The sequence below is a fragment of the Dacryopinax primogenitus genome (assembly GCF_000292625.1).
Source record: "Dacryopinax primogenitus strain DJM-731 SS1 chromosome Unknown DACRYscaffold_13, whole genome shotgun sequence".
In the NCBI taxonomy this organism is placed as follows: Eukaryota; Fungi; Basidiomycota; class Dacrymycetes; order Dacrymycetales; family Dacrymycetaceae; genus Dacryopinax; species Dacryopinax primogenitus.
The window spans coordinates 81,943-95,173 of NW_024467210.1; the positions used below are offsets into that span (position 1 = coordinate 81,943).

Here is a 13,231-nt window from a genome sequence, read left to right on the forward strand (position 1 = left end):
CATGTGCCTCTTCCCTTCCAGCTTCGGTCGAACTAGCTAACTCTAGAATTAGACATGAAAAATGGCGTGGCATACATCCGCACCTCGCGCTTTTAGCGTATAGACGTGGATGGGATTGCGTTCACCCAAGGGCCAGGCATGAGCGGCCGTCTATCGGTGGGATGTACGTCCGCAAGGACGCTTGCTGCTGTGCATAGGAAACCGCTCATCGGGGTGAACCATATGGTGCGTGTTCAATCTAGCCGCAGGCGTGGAGGCTGAGATGCGTAGACAGCACACCCGCGCACGGTCACACTTACCGAGCCTGTGCTGCCACCATTCCCGCATCTCACGCTGCGTGTCAGTGGGGGCCATACCACACTCGTCGTTGTCTATTCTGAAGACAAGTACGAGCGGGCTGCGGAAACTGTAGACGAAGCTCTCGGGTGCGTCCTTTCCCTTCTTTGTCCTCTACTCGGTACTGAACGTCTTGTAGGCAGACGTTCGATCCGCTGGGAGTGCGCTCCTCGGCTTGGAACGGGGTGATAGAGGGGTTGGAGCTGCTCTAGAGTCGTGTGCAGTCTCCCACGTTCCTACGGGGGGCAGTATGATATCTCCATGCCCCGGGTGATGCCCGGCAAGCTCGGACTCTCGTTTAGCGGACTTTACAGCGCTGCAGAGCGACAGGTTCAGCAGATCAAAGACCGCGAGGGAGAGCTGTCGGACAAAGTGAGAGCTGTGATCGCCGCTAAGTACGGTTTATCTTCATTTCACGTCTAGATCTTTAGCTGACAAGGACTAGGTTCCAGGAAGCCGCCATCGGGCAACTAGAGGAGAAACTCGTGCTTGCCCTCAAGTCTCTCCGGGAGAGGGGGATATATCCGAATGCGGTCGTCGCCTCGAGTGGATCCGGAATGGCGAGTGACCTCTACCTACGAAATCGGTTCGTCCCTCCCTTCGGCTCTTTTTTCACTCCTGGACGACGTACAGTCTCAGACTGGTTGCTGCTCCTGCTGCTGAGCCGATACCGGTCCTCTAACCCCCACTCGAGCTGTGATGATCGCATGGGCGGGGATGAGACGGTTCCCATCTGGACAGAGCGACGCATACGACGCGAGACCTATTGCCGAGTGGGAGATCGACAGTGAGCGGCCGAGGAAGAAGGTTGGGGAGCTATAGAATGGAAGCGCAGTGTCGCGGTGGTTTTGTCTGCCGTGGGTAGAAGCCATCTTGTGCATATACCATTGCTGACTGGGAGCTTCTCTAAATGGGTACAAGGCCGGCACAAGTGAAAATTCGGATACTACCGACCGCCTATTTTCCCCAACACTATTGGCCATGTTCTACACTTTGTTGTCGTTCTTGGGCGCTGTAATGAATCCGATGATTGCAATATTCGGCACCGTGGGGCGTTAGACAACATTTTTATCGCCATTCCTTTTGTCCAGTATGACGGACCGGCCCTTTCGAGTAACCTTCTGACGCCTGGAGTTGTGCAGTAGGATAGAAAACGGTGCTACTGGGACACGTGTCTATCATCTGCTCAGCTAAAACGAAATGGGAATCGTCGACATGCACATGCTATAAACTGAGGTGAATGATTACTTTATGGTATTCCCCCAGGCTAATTGACGCTGGATTTTGAACAGCCCATCAGATTTGTCCTGATACAGTGATACCCTACGCCATTGCCGCATGTTCGTTCTCCCAGCCCAGCGATTAGAAACAAACTGTGGAAGGATGAGCATAGCTAATCAAAGAGTGAAAGCATATTCATCTCACAGACTTCCCAGGACTGGAATTGGAGCTGTTCGCCATTGAGAACGCCACCGAAACAGGAATTGGTGTCCTGCAAGGTGCTGGCGGGTACCAAAAGGCGGGTGCCTCCTAGCTCCTTGCCAGTATACAGCCAGGCTTCACCTTGCGGTTAGAGTGAGCATTGGCACATATTGTTGAGCTGAAGAGTATTATTACAAGTATTACCGGCGAAATTGTTGGTAACTTTGAAAGAGTCCCTAGGAAACGGCGAGGTAAGAACACCTGATGCCCTCAGACAATGTATAAAACGCACGCAGGCCCGGGGAAGTCGCCTGTCGTGTCACCCTTCGAGAGGATATTGAAGCTCTTCTGGATGTCTCCTTCACAACCTACACAAGGCACCGAGAATAAGAAATGTCCAGCCTCTTCGATCAAAACATACTGACTACTCTTCGCAAAGGCTTCAAATGCCAAGAGCCCCCGCTTCTGAACGGGCGCGGCTTCGACCATGAACGGCAGAACAGCAAAAGCAACTATGGAAGGGATGAAAAGCATCTTGAGAGGATGGCAAAAGTGTTCGTCCTGGTCCTGATGTGGATATCTTACACTCTCTTTATACTGTTCTGAAGAACAACTGTGTCCTTTTCATTCCAACGACCGGACCGCCGCACAGAATGGGTAAGACGAATCACATGCAGCATTACTGCCTCAATTGGAGTACGGCCCGACCGATCTGACTGTCAATTTGTCCTGTTTTCTGTCGAGACATTTCATACCAACTAAGCAATCTGAAGCATGGCCGAACTTGACCTGCCGATGCTGTTTGAGGAATTGTGCGAGCAATGTACTAATTGTGCCAAGCGCAGAGCATGACACGTTTGTCATGGTATGTGGGCAATAAGTAAGAACACGGAATACAGCTGCGACACTGGCTAAAGAATGCACAGCGTTGGATCTATTCAGCTATCCTGTGTTCCGGGGGAGGGATAAATTTATTCCTAGGGGTGGGCCGTTGACATGTCAGGGCTCATCACCTGAGGAACCGATCGCGTGTCAGGTAAGCGGAGATCAGATGATCCGTGCGTCTCTTCGAACAGAACCATGCACTCTCTAACATCATCCTTGAGCAAAACCACATGTGAGTCCTCTCATCTAGCTACATCCTGCGCTCACATAAAGCAGACACGAGATATATTTCATGTATGTAACTTCGAGTATATCTGAATGAGGAAATTATCTAGTATCGAGAGGCATCTCTATGTTTTGCATCATTAATAATACTACCGGCATCACAGGGGCAAGGATATAATTGAGGATATAGAATTTAAACTGGATTGCATTCAAATTGTGCATATGAATTCTAAATGAATTGCATTCAGTGATTTCGGTGACCGACTAGTGTTCAAATGATTAATTCGTAGGATGCCCACAAGTATTTCCCCAAATGCCCACGGATCCGGCACGGCGATGACTGAACGTGCTTAACCGTCACATATACAAGGGCATAACACTGCACGTTACTCTAATAATACAAAGTACTTTCAGATATCATATACCTGCAATAAACCTAGAGACGAGTAGAAATTCGCATATCAACGTCCGGGTGCGGCAAAACGAAGAACGTCGACTTTCAGTTTGATGTTTTCATAGAATCCTCTACTCGCCTGTGGACTGGAACACCGGACGGTTTGGACTTGCTTGACGATGCATCCTCAATTTCCGCTTGGGGGCATTGTAGGGACAGTTAGGGTTCATTAATGGGTAGTCTGGGAAATACGCGGCTCGTTCACTTTGTGCCAAGAGTGGCAGTGCAGGACCCTTGCGCAGCCTTAAGGCAGAATTTGGTTCCATTAGGCTATTGATGTATCCTATATGTATATATTGTTGCTCTCCCTCTAATCAACGACTTGACACTAAGAATTACCTCCAAAGGATTACATATATATATTAATAGGTCACCATGGCCGATGCTAAATGCAACACAGGTATTTACAGATATTTCAAACCAGTGGTCAGCATTTACTTTAGTCCAAATCACGCCGGTCGCCCTTCTCCACTCTTTCTTGAGCCTCTTGACAATGATGCAACATGCAAAGTGTATATGTCTTTTTGCTGTTGACATGACCGACTTTGCATCAGCAGGGATGCATCCGACGAGTGTACGATGCCCGGCTGTCAGAAAAGTGAGGCCCAAGCAGTCCCTCCGTACCCGCCTCCCCAGTCCAGGTCTCCCCGAGTCCCATAGCTGGTACCGGGAGAACCGGATGCTAGTGGGCACAAAGTATGCACGAAGCGTGAAGGGAAACTATGCAGAGACTTGGGATGCGTCAGGGGTGGCGGCATTGCAAGTCTGTTGGACGTCCGCTTCCCAGGCTAGGTTATCCAGACAGGTCAGTTCAGAAGCAAGGCATGGCAAAAGGCTTAAGATACGGCGCTTTTCTTCTTCTTCTTCTCTTAACTCCAGTTCGGTGCATGAGCAATGTCACTTCTCGAGGCGTGAGAAGATCTGCCGTCTATTGTAAATGAGAAAGAAGAATGTAGACCTGCGGCTGGAAAACGAAATTCTCTTGAGCGCAAAAGCATCACAGCGATGATATCGACAACCGGCCCTGCCACCCTCCCACTGGAAAAGAAGATGGACTGCAGCTTGGGCATAGATAAAGGACGATTCACAGCAGCAAATTCATTGGTACATATACATGCCAAGTTTTGCGGCTCCGTTCTTCCCAGCGCGGCAGACCGGGTTCAGATAGCAGCTTCGTGCCGCTTTGCAGCCTCTTCAAAGTTGATCACGTTCCAGATAGCGGCAAGATACTGTCATGCGTCAGTGAGCTCGCCCTCCCATCCGAGCGCGGACGTACCTTGGCCTTGACGTTCTTGTAGTCGAGATAGAACGCCTGCCAGCTGGTCAGCTCATGGGTAGAGTAGAAGGGAAGGAACGTACATGCTCCCAGATGTCGATGCCGATGATGGGTACGTGCGCTAGAGCGTGTCAGCAAGCTGGAGTGCATGGGCGAAAAGGGACGTACTGAGGAGCGGGTCCTGGTTCGCCGTAGTGACAATCTCGAGCTTCTTAGTGCTCGTGTTCACTCCCTACGCAAGATGAGCACTCCCTCCCCTGCCTCACATAGGTGCGGACTTACCAGCCATCCCCAGCCGGACCCCTGGAGAGCGGCAGTCTTGGCATTCATCTCCTTCTGGAGAGCTTCGAGGGACCCGAACTCCCGCTCGATGGCTTCCTTCAACGGGCCAGGGGCGAGCTTTGCAGAGGAGGAGGAGGCGGGACACAACCCAGGCCAGAAAAGTGAATGGTTGATATGTCCTTCATATAGTCAGCAGAGATGAACGAGCAGAGAGTTGGGGACACTGGGACCGCAACGCACCACCACCATTGAACTTTAACGCGCTCTGAAGTCGGATGCGCTCTCTAATATCGTCCGTCGCTGCATAGCTCGATTCTGCAGCATTAAGCCCCGTCACGTAGGCTTGATGATGCCCATCATGATGGAGGGTCATGATCTCCTTGGAGATGTACGGTTCGAGGGCGTCATACGCGTAGGGGAGGGGTGGGAGGGTGTGCTCAAGCCTCATGCCTGCGAAGGCGCGTGTAGCGGGGCGTGTGAGTGCGCGTACGATGGGGCGGACAATGGGGAGCATTGTGTGAGTGGTGATGGTGGTGGTGGGAGGGAGAAGAGGTAGATGTATGCGCCTTGGTGAGTGCAAGGACTATAAACGCCGTGTTGGCACGGAAGCAATTTGTGACGTCGTCTGAGTGAATGAGCCAATCACGGCGTTGACGGTGCACGGACCATCTCTTCTTGTTGTTGTGTTGACCGTCGTCGTACACGTTGAGGGAGTCGCAAGTCGCAGTCGCAAGTAGACATGAGAGAAATCATTCAAGTTAAGCACAGGAACACGTTTATGCATTGCGATTCGCGTTCAACCTGCACTACGTACACAGGCAGCTTTGTGTTGAAGATAGTTAATTGCTTTCATAGACCGTAAACGGGAATGGGACGAGTGTGTAAACGAATTATTTCTTGTCGCCCTCCTCAGCCACCTTTGTCGCGAGTGCATCGTGTTCCGCCTCGAGGGCGGCCTGGTGTGCGTCAGCGTGTGGTCATTGTGAGGGGAGTGAAGCGGAGAGACTTACGAGGTCATCCCTCTGCTTTTGCAGCTAGTGAAGATCAGCATAGGGATCGATTATAAGAGAGAACACTCACCGCCGCTCTGAGCTTGGCGAGCTGGGCCTTCTCCTGCTCACGAATGAAGATATCTACACTTCCTCAGTAGGCGCTCCAACCCCAAACGCAATGTGTGACTCACCCTCCTGCGCCTTCTCCCTCTTCCTATTCCCTTATCAGCCTCTCCCTACAAGCACCCAAGAAGACGGAACACACCCAAAGCCCTGGCTGGTAGCGACCTTCCCCTCCGACCTGCCATCGCTGTACATCCTTCCCAAAGCCGGGACGTACCCAGCGGGGCGAGCAAGTGCCTTAGGGCGTGAGAGGACGGCGGTGCGGAACATGATTTGACTGTGCTTTTCCCCTTTAGTGATATATATACGATATGAAGGAAGGGGCGCACTCTTCCAAGTCTGTTGAGTACGTCGTTCGGGGTGAATGAGCGGTGGGAGCGGGACGGGAGAAGACGGTTTTCATCATTGCACAGCCACTAATGGACCCTTACCGCGCGTCACGCGTCACTCACTGTCCATCTCCTCGAGCTCACCGACCAACGTCAACGTCAATGTCAGGCCCACCAGTGCTCTACCACTGTCCATGCTCGCAACTTCATGCACCTCCCCCCAGCCTCCCCTCGGCAGCGAACCAATCTCACCCGCTAGAGACGCTCTATTTCTGCCCAGAGTGTGACGCCATCCGATGTGCGCGATGTGTGAGCGTCGAGGTTAGCACGTATTATTGTCCAAACTGTCTGTTCGAGGTGCCCAGTGCGAGCGTGCGCGCGGAGAAGAATCGGTGAGCCTGAGTGTATTGGTGCTGAACGATGCTGAACAAGTGCAGATGCGCAAGGAACTGCTTTGTTTGCCCCGCATGCTCCAACACTCTCCAGACAGTATCTATGGACCCCAGCTCATCGACGCCCTCAGACCCAGGGGAGAAATATATTCTCTACTGCACATACTGCCGGTGGGACTCTACCCTAGTAGCTATGACATTTGACAAGCCACAAGGACTAGCCTGTACGTTCCTCCCTTCCTTGCCCTCTAAACCCGGCTAACCGAAACCAGCACAATTCCAGAAGATAGAAGACGACTCTCCCTCTATGCGCGAACTCGAGAGGCTTCGAGACCACTTCGAGCCCCTGCTCCGGCCCCGCACGTCCCTTCACCCCTACACACACGCCCGCTCTTCCTCGGCGAACAACGCCGCTCTCGCCACGCTCAGGCGGGATGGTCGTGACACGCATGGGCACGGGATGCGCGCAAGCCGACTTGGGCGGTCCGGGAGAGCCAGAGATGTCGAGAGAGAAAAAGAAAAGTACGAAGACGACCTCCCTTCCTACAAGTCCATCACCGCACCGGACGAACCCTCGGAGCAGGAAGACATCTCCCTCCTGCGTTCTCTGACTGAAGTGGACGACATCCTCCCCCTCTCCCAGCAGCAGACTGACAGCTGGATCCCCCCTCTGTACATGACAGACCAGCGCCCGCTCCGCCTTCCCCTCCAGAGCAAGAAGTCTAAGCGCTGCCCCGCGTGCCGGCATATCCTCATTCGCCCCGAACAGAAAGCCCAATCCACAAAATTCAAAGTCAAGATTGTCGCTGCGAACTACCTGCCGGCGCTCGAGGTCTCCCGGCCGGAAGACGCATCCGTCTCCCATGTGAGGCGGCGGACGGGCACGGTAGGCAGCTCGGGGGAGATGGAGCTCCATGCTGGCAGGAGCTACCATTTTGTCCTTGCGCTTACGAACCCGCTGTATGACCCGATCAACCTCCGCCTGGGGTTGCAGCAGCCTTCGGGTGAGGGGACCAGCAAGCCGCATTTTGCTGTCCACCTGCCGACGAACACTATCGGTGTGGCGGCATTCACGGATGTGTGGGATTATGACGAGGACGAGGCTGGTGAGGAGGACGTACCCCGTGCAGGACAGAAAGATCTCCCGGGTCGGTGGAAACTCGGCGTCGTGGAGCGGAAAGCCAACACTACGAAAGTCGGAGGCGAGCTCGTGTTGTCCAGAGAGGCGCAGGGAGACGTCAAGGTCAACCTGCTTGTAACGTATACGTACAAGTCTGAGGACTCCCAGGCAGCGGACGGGAAGGAGAAGGGAGAAGCGGAGCTCAAGACGTTTGCGTTCTGGACAGTAGTCTGGCTGGGGACTGTCCCCCTCAGGCAACCAGAGTCAACTTCCCAGCCCGTGAGTTGAAGCAGGTTGTTGTTATAGGTTAATTTCTCTCCCGCGGGTAGATTATCATTGTGAAATTGTGATACCATGTACTGTAATACACCGGGTTGTTCCATACCTATAATTGGCCCTTTTGTGGGCCAACAATTGGCGTATCATACCGCCCTTCCGCCAATAGCGCGGATGACATTCTCATACACGGTGAAGATGATACCGCCGCTCAACTTCCCTTCGTTTAGTGGTCTGAAATGGTCAGTAATATAAAATACGTACGATCAGCCGTGCTAGCCGGGGGGTCGTCCCCTTCCAGAAACGCAGTGCGCCCTCCTCGGTGAATATCCTATACGCGCAGTGGAACGAATTGTGGTACTGTTGCTTAGCGGTGAGAGACTGCATTCGAGTCTTGATCACATCCAAGGGCATCGTCACGTCTGCCTGGTTGTCAGTACACGGATTCCCTGTGAAGGATGAGCACGCACAGACAGTCACTATTCCCGCGATAGCTCCAATCCCGAATGTAACCCAGCTAGGCAGTGCCTGCCCTGGTCTAGCATTCCCTTGCACAAACTGCTTTAACGTCGAATACGTTGAGAACCTCACTGCCGAGTTTGCTCCTTGTCGCATCATCTGAAGTCCTATCAGATCTGCTGCCTGGGATGGAGATTTGAGGGAGGTACGACGGGGAACAGACCACGGTAGATGCCTGCTATGCCCTCATCTCGTATTATAGCAGCGGTGCCAGGGATGAGGCCTTTCGGATACTTGGGCTGCGCTCGTCGAGCATCATCGATCAGCTTCGTCCTGCGAGGCTAATGAGATCCTGGCTGAAAATGATCATAGAAGGGAGAACGCACTTGATCGTCTCCGTTGGTGTCACCGCAAGTATGGCCTCCATCATCCCCGCTCCCAACCCCGCTACTAGACTTTTCGGTGGTGAGACCTTGCCCTGCTCTCGTCGTCAGCACACGTTCTCAACCACACCCAAGCGGGGCATCACACACATCCTTATCCGCTAACAACCCCTTGAAATAATCGTAGCATAGGAACCGTACACCGGCCTTCGCAGCATTGCCTATTATTGGTGCACCAACTCCAGCGTACAACCCGAGAATGCCGCGATCTCGGATCGTTTCTCGAATTATTGTTATAGGACCGGGCGCCTATATTCATATCAGCAGGTATTCAAGTCGGTGCAAAATATACGAACCTTTTGACCTGAAGAATAGCTGAATTGGGCTTGTGTCTGAATTTTGGGTTCATTGTTGCAACCGAATGATACAACATTTCCTTACCTTTACGTATTCTGCCGGGTACGTGAGGAAGCTCTCCGTCCCACCTGCAGCAATATATTAGATATGAATCGGTAACTGGACGAGTTAATTACCTGCGATTGCGCCTGCAAATAGGGAATGCAATGGCTTCTCCTTGCTTTTCACAGACATGTTGGGACGTGGTTGGAGAAGATGTGATATTTCAACCGTTCTCCACCATGGACTTCGGCTGTTCAGGGTACACCATCACGGCACAGTTTCTTTCAATGTCAATCACACGGAAAGCGGTTATCATACTCAAATCGCCGAGTACGGGCGACTTAACACTAGATCCGTACTACAAGGCTTTATCAGAACATGAATACGCTGTTCACTTCATTCCGGTTCTCGAGGATGCCTTCTGCAACGAAGATGCTTTAGATAATACGTTGCTCGCTGGACCTTCAACCTTCTCCGGCGTCATAATCACCAGCGGTCGAGCAGTCAAAGCTTGGGAATCATCTGCTCGACGGTTGTCGGGCAACCGTCCCGAGTCTATTTCACCGGGTCAGTTGTCAGGATCTGCCGATTACCTACGGTTTCTGAGGTTCTTCGGACCTGCAGGTTGGGATCGAATACCGTTCTATGCAGTTGGGCGCAACACCGCTGAGCAGATGCGGTCGATGACTCAAGTACTCGGACTTCCTCCTTGTCTCTGTCCTGGACACATAATAGGAGATGAGTCGACCGGGACTGGGGAGAAGCTTGCCCATTTCATCGTCAGAGATATGGCGAAGCGTGGCGATTCCCAAAACCCACATCGTTCACTGTTATTCCTCACCGGCGACAAAGTATCCAATAGTATACCCAATATACTTCGGCAATCTGGAATATCCACTGAATCTTTACAAGTATATGAGACTCGGTCGTCGTCAACATTTGACTCTGACTTCGAGAACACCCTACGGGCCATCAAAGGCAAGTCGTATCTCTTGGCCTTGGACCGCATTCTAATACTGTGCAGAGGAAGACCTCGCTTGGGTGGCATTCTTCTCTCCCTCCGGAGCCCGTACTGCTCTTCCATCCCTGCGATGTCGATTCCAGCTAAAGACACTCGATACGGAAAGCACGGACTGCACACTTCGACTGGCAGTCATCGGTCCCACTACGGCGGCATTCCTCAAGGACAAATACCAGCTTGTAGTGGATGCGATGGCACTGAAACCGGATCCGCACGCACTTGCGCAAGCCATGTCATGTTGCGATCATCTGTCGTCAAGTTGAGGGTCTGGAGTAGTGCAGTGACGGTTACTCCTTCAGTCCGGATGATCTTTAGGGCTTTCCGGCAGTTCGAATTGCCATGCTGTTGCTTGCTGGAGAATGTGATGAGCATATGACCCTTCTCCAGATGTACTGTATATGTTTGGCACCTATTTCAAGATTGAGCTGTGAAAAGATGTGTAACACAATCTGGACAAACGTGACTTCCTCCCACTCCTGATACAATGTGTCCTCCTCTTCCTGAGCGTCTTCCATCTCAATGTCTTCCCATGCGCCCCCTCCCCCCATCTCCTGAATCATTCCATCATATTGGTCATGAAAAAATCGAATGGCTGCTGCCTCTTCCGGATCCGCCGCAAGTCGTTCTTCCTCTTGAGCTTGAATTTCGCTGGCTTATCGGTCCAGTGCAGCAATGGAGTACACATCTCGTCTTCTGCGCCCCCTCCGGAACAGTGGTGGATCTGGAATCAGCTGTTGCAAAAGTTCCTCGAGACTGAGCGCATTCTGTGGTGGTCCTGAACCAATGTGGGATTGTGCGATCCTGATCCGGATGGGACCTGTCGCTATCTGCCTTCCAGAATTTCGATGCAATGGGGCAGGAACAAGCCCTCCTCCCCGTCGTGACGGTCGGGCTGCCGTTCCGTGTCGTGATGGTTGGTGCTCATTCAGGTGATCCTCCAGATTGCGAGGTTGAGATGTTGGTGATGGTGCGGAGTGTGATGCCATCCTGTTGCTTCTTGGCTTGAGTCTTGCAGTACGCGTTCATACACTTTCTCCCTACCCAGCTCATGTCTGTGCCAGCTGCGCTCCTCATCAGCTCGCCGTGAAGCCTTCCAGACTGTCCAAGCCCTGCATCGCAATCCGTCCCACACTCCGGATGGCAAGCTAATGTGACTCCTACTGTACTGTAGATACAATAGATAGTCTAACTGAGCTCTCTTGTGAACCTCCTACAGGTGAGTGTGCTTCCAGATAACAGATGTCAGTATTCCGGTATATCAGTATATATACAGTGGTATGCTTGAGAAGGATGTAATATCAAGGAGAGGGGATACCTAGAGAGGGGGATACAGAGTGGTTGAAGGGGACAAGTTCAGTGCCCCATTCCAGCGGAATACTCGCTATCTAATATAGAATATGAAGGAATGTGGAGGTGGTAGAATAGAAAGTACTATGGAAGATAACTGAAACTAATTAAGTGAGACAAACCCTTGATATCAGTCTGGCAGTATCCAAATACTGTATGCAAGCCAGTAAAACAGATGTTCTGGCAGCAAATATATTGGGTACAGCTATGACAGACTAACTACAATACAAAGCTCATAGGTGGGCTGGAGCTTATCCTTGATGTGGGCACTCACTCAAGCACATATGCCATGCTCAGTTGTGCATTGGAGCTGCACTCATCTCTGGATGCAGTTCTCCTCATGCCTGAGCATGAAGCCAAGCCAAGCTGGCATGATTCCACCTGTTAGCTTCTGCCTGGGCACATCTTGAGCAAATTGCCAGCATCCTCCAGATTGCCCACAAAGGTCAATAGCTGCTGTCAGCTGACAGCCACCCTACACTCTACATGGCTATTCCAGCACTCAAGTCTCCAATGGGTGCATGGGAGAAGTTGCAGAGTGAGCAGTATGCACATGACCCAATCATGCAGAAGGTTCTCCAAGCAGGCCTGAACAAGATGAACTGCTACTATTTCAAGATTGAGAAGAGCAACACCTATGCAATTGCAATGATCCTCACCCCCACCAAGTACCTCAGGACATGGTGGAAATGTAAGGCAAGGAATGACCCAACAAAGATGCATTCATTGCTACATTCAAGCTATCTATCAGTCAGCACCTTTTGAGCTGGACAATAGGCCTCTCCCCAAGGATGCTGACCTCTGGGGCAACATGTAGTCAATGCCAGCATCCTCTCCACCCAAGTTCCTTTGGTACCTGAAGGAAGAGCCTGCTCATCATTCTGCTCTTGCCTCTGGCACTCCCACCACTCAACCTATGCAGATCTGTCACAGATGGCCATGAATTACCTTGCAATCCAAGGTTCCACCACAGCCATTGAATGTGTGTGGAGCAGTGCTTCCCACAAGGTCCAGTGCAAGGACTCTGTGTAAGTCCTTGGACAGGTCCCTGAGGTGGGTCATTACCATGCCTGAGGGACCTACCCTGCATGAACTAAGTCCTCACCTTAGGTGAAGCAGGGCACTCACTAAAAGTAGATAATGGAAAGTATCAGTCCTTGCCTTGTAGCAGGCAAGGACTCAGTAAAAGTAGAATTAAATATTATTATTACAATACAAAATGTGCCCAAGGTGCTGTCTCTACAACCCCCTCCACATCATTTGAGTCCTTATCAGGACTTTTGTTTACTGTGTAACATACTGTATTTGTAGACTCTAACTACTATAGATACATAGGTTATGTGCTCAGTCCAGGTGCATTATCTAATGATACATACTATACTACTGCTTGTTAGGGCAACACAGGCTGACTAAGTCTGCTCACCTAAGAGTGCCAAGAGTCTAAGCAGGCAACAAGGAAGTGGAGTAGACCTGATGACTAAGACCTATCTACAGTATAGGTATCTGTGGA

The 13,231-nt window shown here is 51.6% G+C and overlaps 9 protein-coding genes across 9 annotated transcripts; 5 read left to right on the plus strand and 4 right to left on the minus strand.

Moving 5' to 3' along the window:
- Window positions 1–138: 138 nt before the first annotated feature.
- Window positions 139–548, plus strand: DACRYDRAFT_108925 (uncharacterized protein; the record flags this gene model as incomplete). The annotated part of the gene is made up of 3 exons (XM_040768763.1): window positions 139–225; window positions 271–425; window positions 476–548. 3 exons carry the CDS (start codon window positions 139–141, stop codon window positions 546–548), a joined length of 315 nt encoding a protein of 104 aa, XP_040627072.1.
- A 49-nt stretch (window positions 549–597) lies between these two features.
- DACRYDRAFT_108926 (uncharacterized protein) lies at window positions 598–1,127 on the plus strand (the record flags this gene model as incomplete). The annotated part of the gene is made up of 2 exons (XM_040768764.1): window positions 598–731; window positions 782–1,127. The coding sequence occupies 2 exons, from the start codon at window positions 598–600 to the stop codon at window positions 1,125–1,127; spliced, it is 480 nt and encodes a 159-aa protein (XP_040627073.1).
- A 554-nt stretch (window positions 1,128–1,681) lies between these two features.
- On the minus strand, window positions 1,682–2,349 carry DACRYDRAFT_23171 (uncharacterized protein). Its single transcript, XM_040773137.1, has 3 exons — window positions 2,055–2,349; window positions 1,773–2,009; window positions 1,682–1,719 (listed from the first exon to the last, which is right to left on the minus strand). Exons 1-2 carry the CDS (start codon window positions 2,290–2,292, stop codon window positions 1,867–1,869), a joined length of 381 nt encoding a protein of 126 aa, XP_040627074.1. The 5' UTR covers window positions 2,293–2,349; the 3' UTR covers window positions 1,682–1,719; window positions 1,773–1,866.
- Window positions 2,350–4,255: 1,906 nt separating this feature from the next.
- On the minus strand, window positions 4,256–5,402 carry DACRYDRAFT_81089 (manganese and iron superoxide dismutase). The gene is made up of 6 exons (XM_040776491.1): window positions 5,121–5,402; window positions 4,881–5,059; window positions 4,767–4,830; window positions 4,682–4,719; window positions 4,599–4,634; window positions 4,256–4,551 (listed from the first exon to the last, which is right to left on the minus strand). The coding sequence occupies exons 1-6, from the start codon at window positions 5,392–5,394 to the stop codon at window positions 4,483–4,485; spliced, it is 660 nt and encodes a 219-aa protein (XP_040627075.1). The 5' UTR covers window positions 5,395–5,402; the 3' UTR covers window positions 4,256–4,482.
- A 242-nt stretch (window positions 5,403–5,644) lies between these two features.
- Window positions 5,645–6,352, minus strand: DACRYDRAFT_23173 (uncharacterized protein). The gene is made up of 6 exons (XM_040773138.1): window positions 6,325–6,352; window positions 6,138–6,272; window positions 6,064–6,086; window positions 5,961–6,013; window positions 5,891–5,914; window positions 5,645–5,836 (listed from the first exon to the last, which is right to left on the minus strand). The coding sequence occupies exons 2-6, from the start codon at window positions 6,263–6,265 to the stop codon at window positions 5,771–5,773; spliced, it is 294 nt and encodes a 97-aa protein (XP_040627076.1). The 5' UTR covers window positions 6,266–6,272; window positions 6,325–6,352; the 3' UTR covers window positions 5,645–5,770.
- A 134-nt stretch (window positions 6,353–6,486) lies between these two features.
- On the plus strand, window positions 6,487–8,124 carry DACRYDRAFT_108930 (dynactin p62; the record flags this gene model as incomplete). Its single annotated transcript, XM_040768765.1, has 3 exons — window positions 6,487–6,716; window positions 6,762–6,940; window positions 6,989–8,124. The coding sequence occupies 3 exons, from the start codon at window positions 6,487–6,489 to the stop codon at window positions 8,122–8,124; spliced, it is 1,545 nt and encodes a 514-aa protein (XP_040627077.1).
- Window positions 8,125–8,208: 84 nt separating this feature from the next.
- Window positions 8,209–9,545, minus strand: DACRYDRAFT_117252 (citrate transporter; the record flags this gene model as incomplete). The annotated part of the gene is made up of 9 exons (XM_040770346.1): window positions 8,209–8,327; window positions 8,377–8,534; window positions 8,583–8,730; window positions 8,781–8,904; window positions 8,958–9,049; window positions 9,105–9,263; window positions 9,311–9,346; window positions 9,396–9,439; window positions 9,488–9,545. The coding sequence occupies 9 exons, from the start codon at window positions 9,543–9,545 to the stop codon at window positions 8,259–8,261; spliced, it is 888 nt and encodes a 295-aa protein (XP_040627078.1). The 3' UTR covers window positions 8,209–8,258.
- A 95-nt stretch (window positions 9,546–9,640) lies between these two features.
- Window positions 9,641–10,637, plus strand: DACRYDRAFT_108932 (tetrapyrrole biosynthesis; the record flags this gene model as incomplete). The annotated part of the gene is made up of 2 exons (XM_040768766.1): window positions 9,641–10,214; window positions 10,378–10,637. 2 exons carry the CDS (start codon window positions 9,641–9,643, stop codon window positions 10,635–10,637), a joined length of 834 nt encoding a protein of 277 aa, XP_040627079.1.
- Window positions 10,638–12,207: 1,570 nt separating this feature from the next.
- Window positions 12,208–12,538, plus strand: DACRYDRAFT_108933 (uncharacterized protein; the record flags this gene model as incomplete). Its single annotated transcript, XM_040768767.1, has 2 exons — window positions 12,208–12,412; window positions 12,462–12,538. The coding sequence occupies 2 exons, from the start codon at window positions 12,208–12,210 to the stop codon at window positions 12,536–12,538; spliced, it is 282 nt and encodes a 93-aa protein (XP_040627080.1).
- Between the last annotated feature and the right edge of the window lie 693 nt (window positions 12,539–13,231).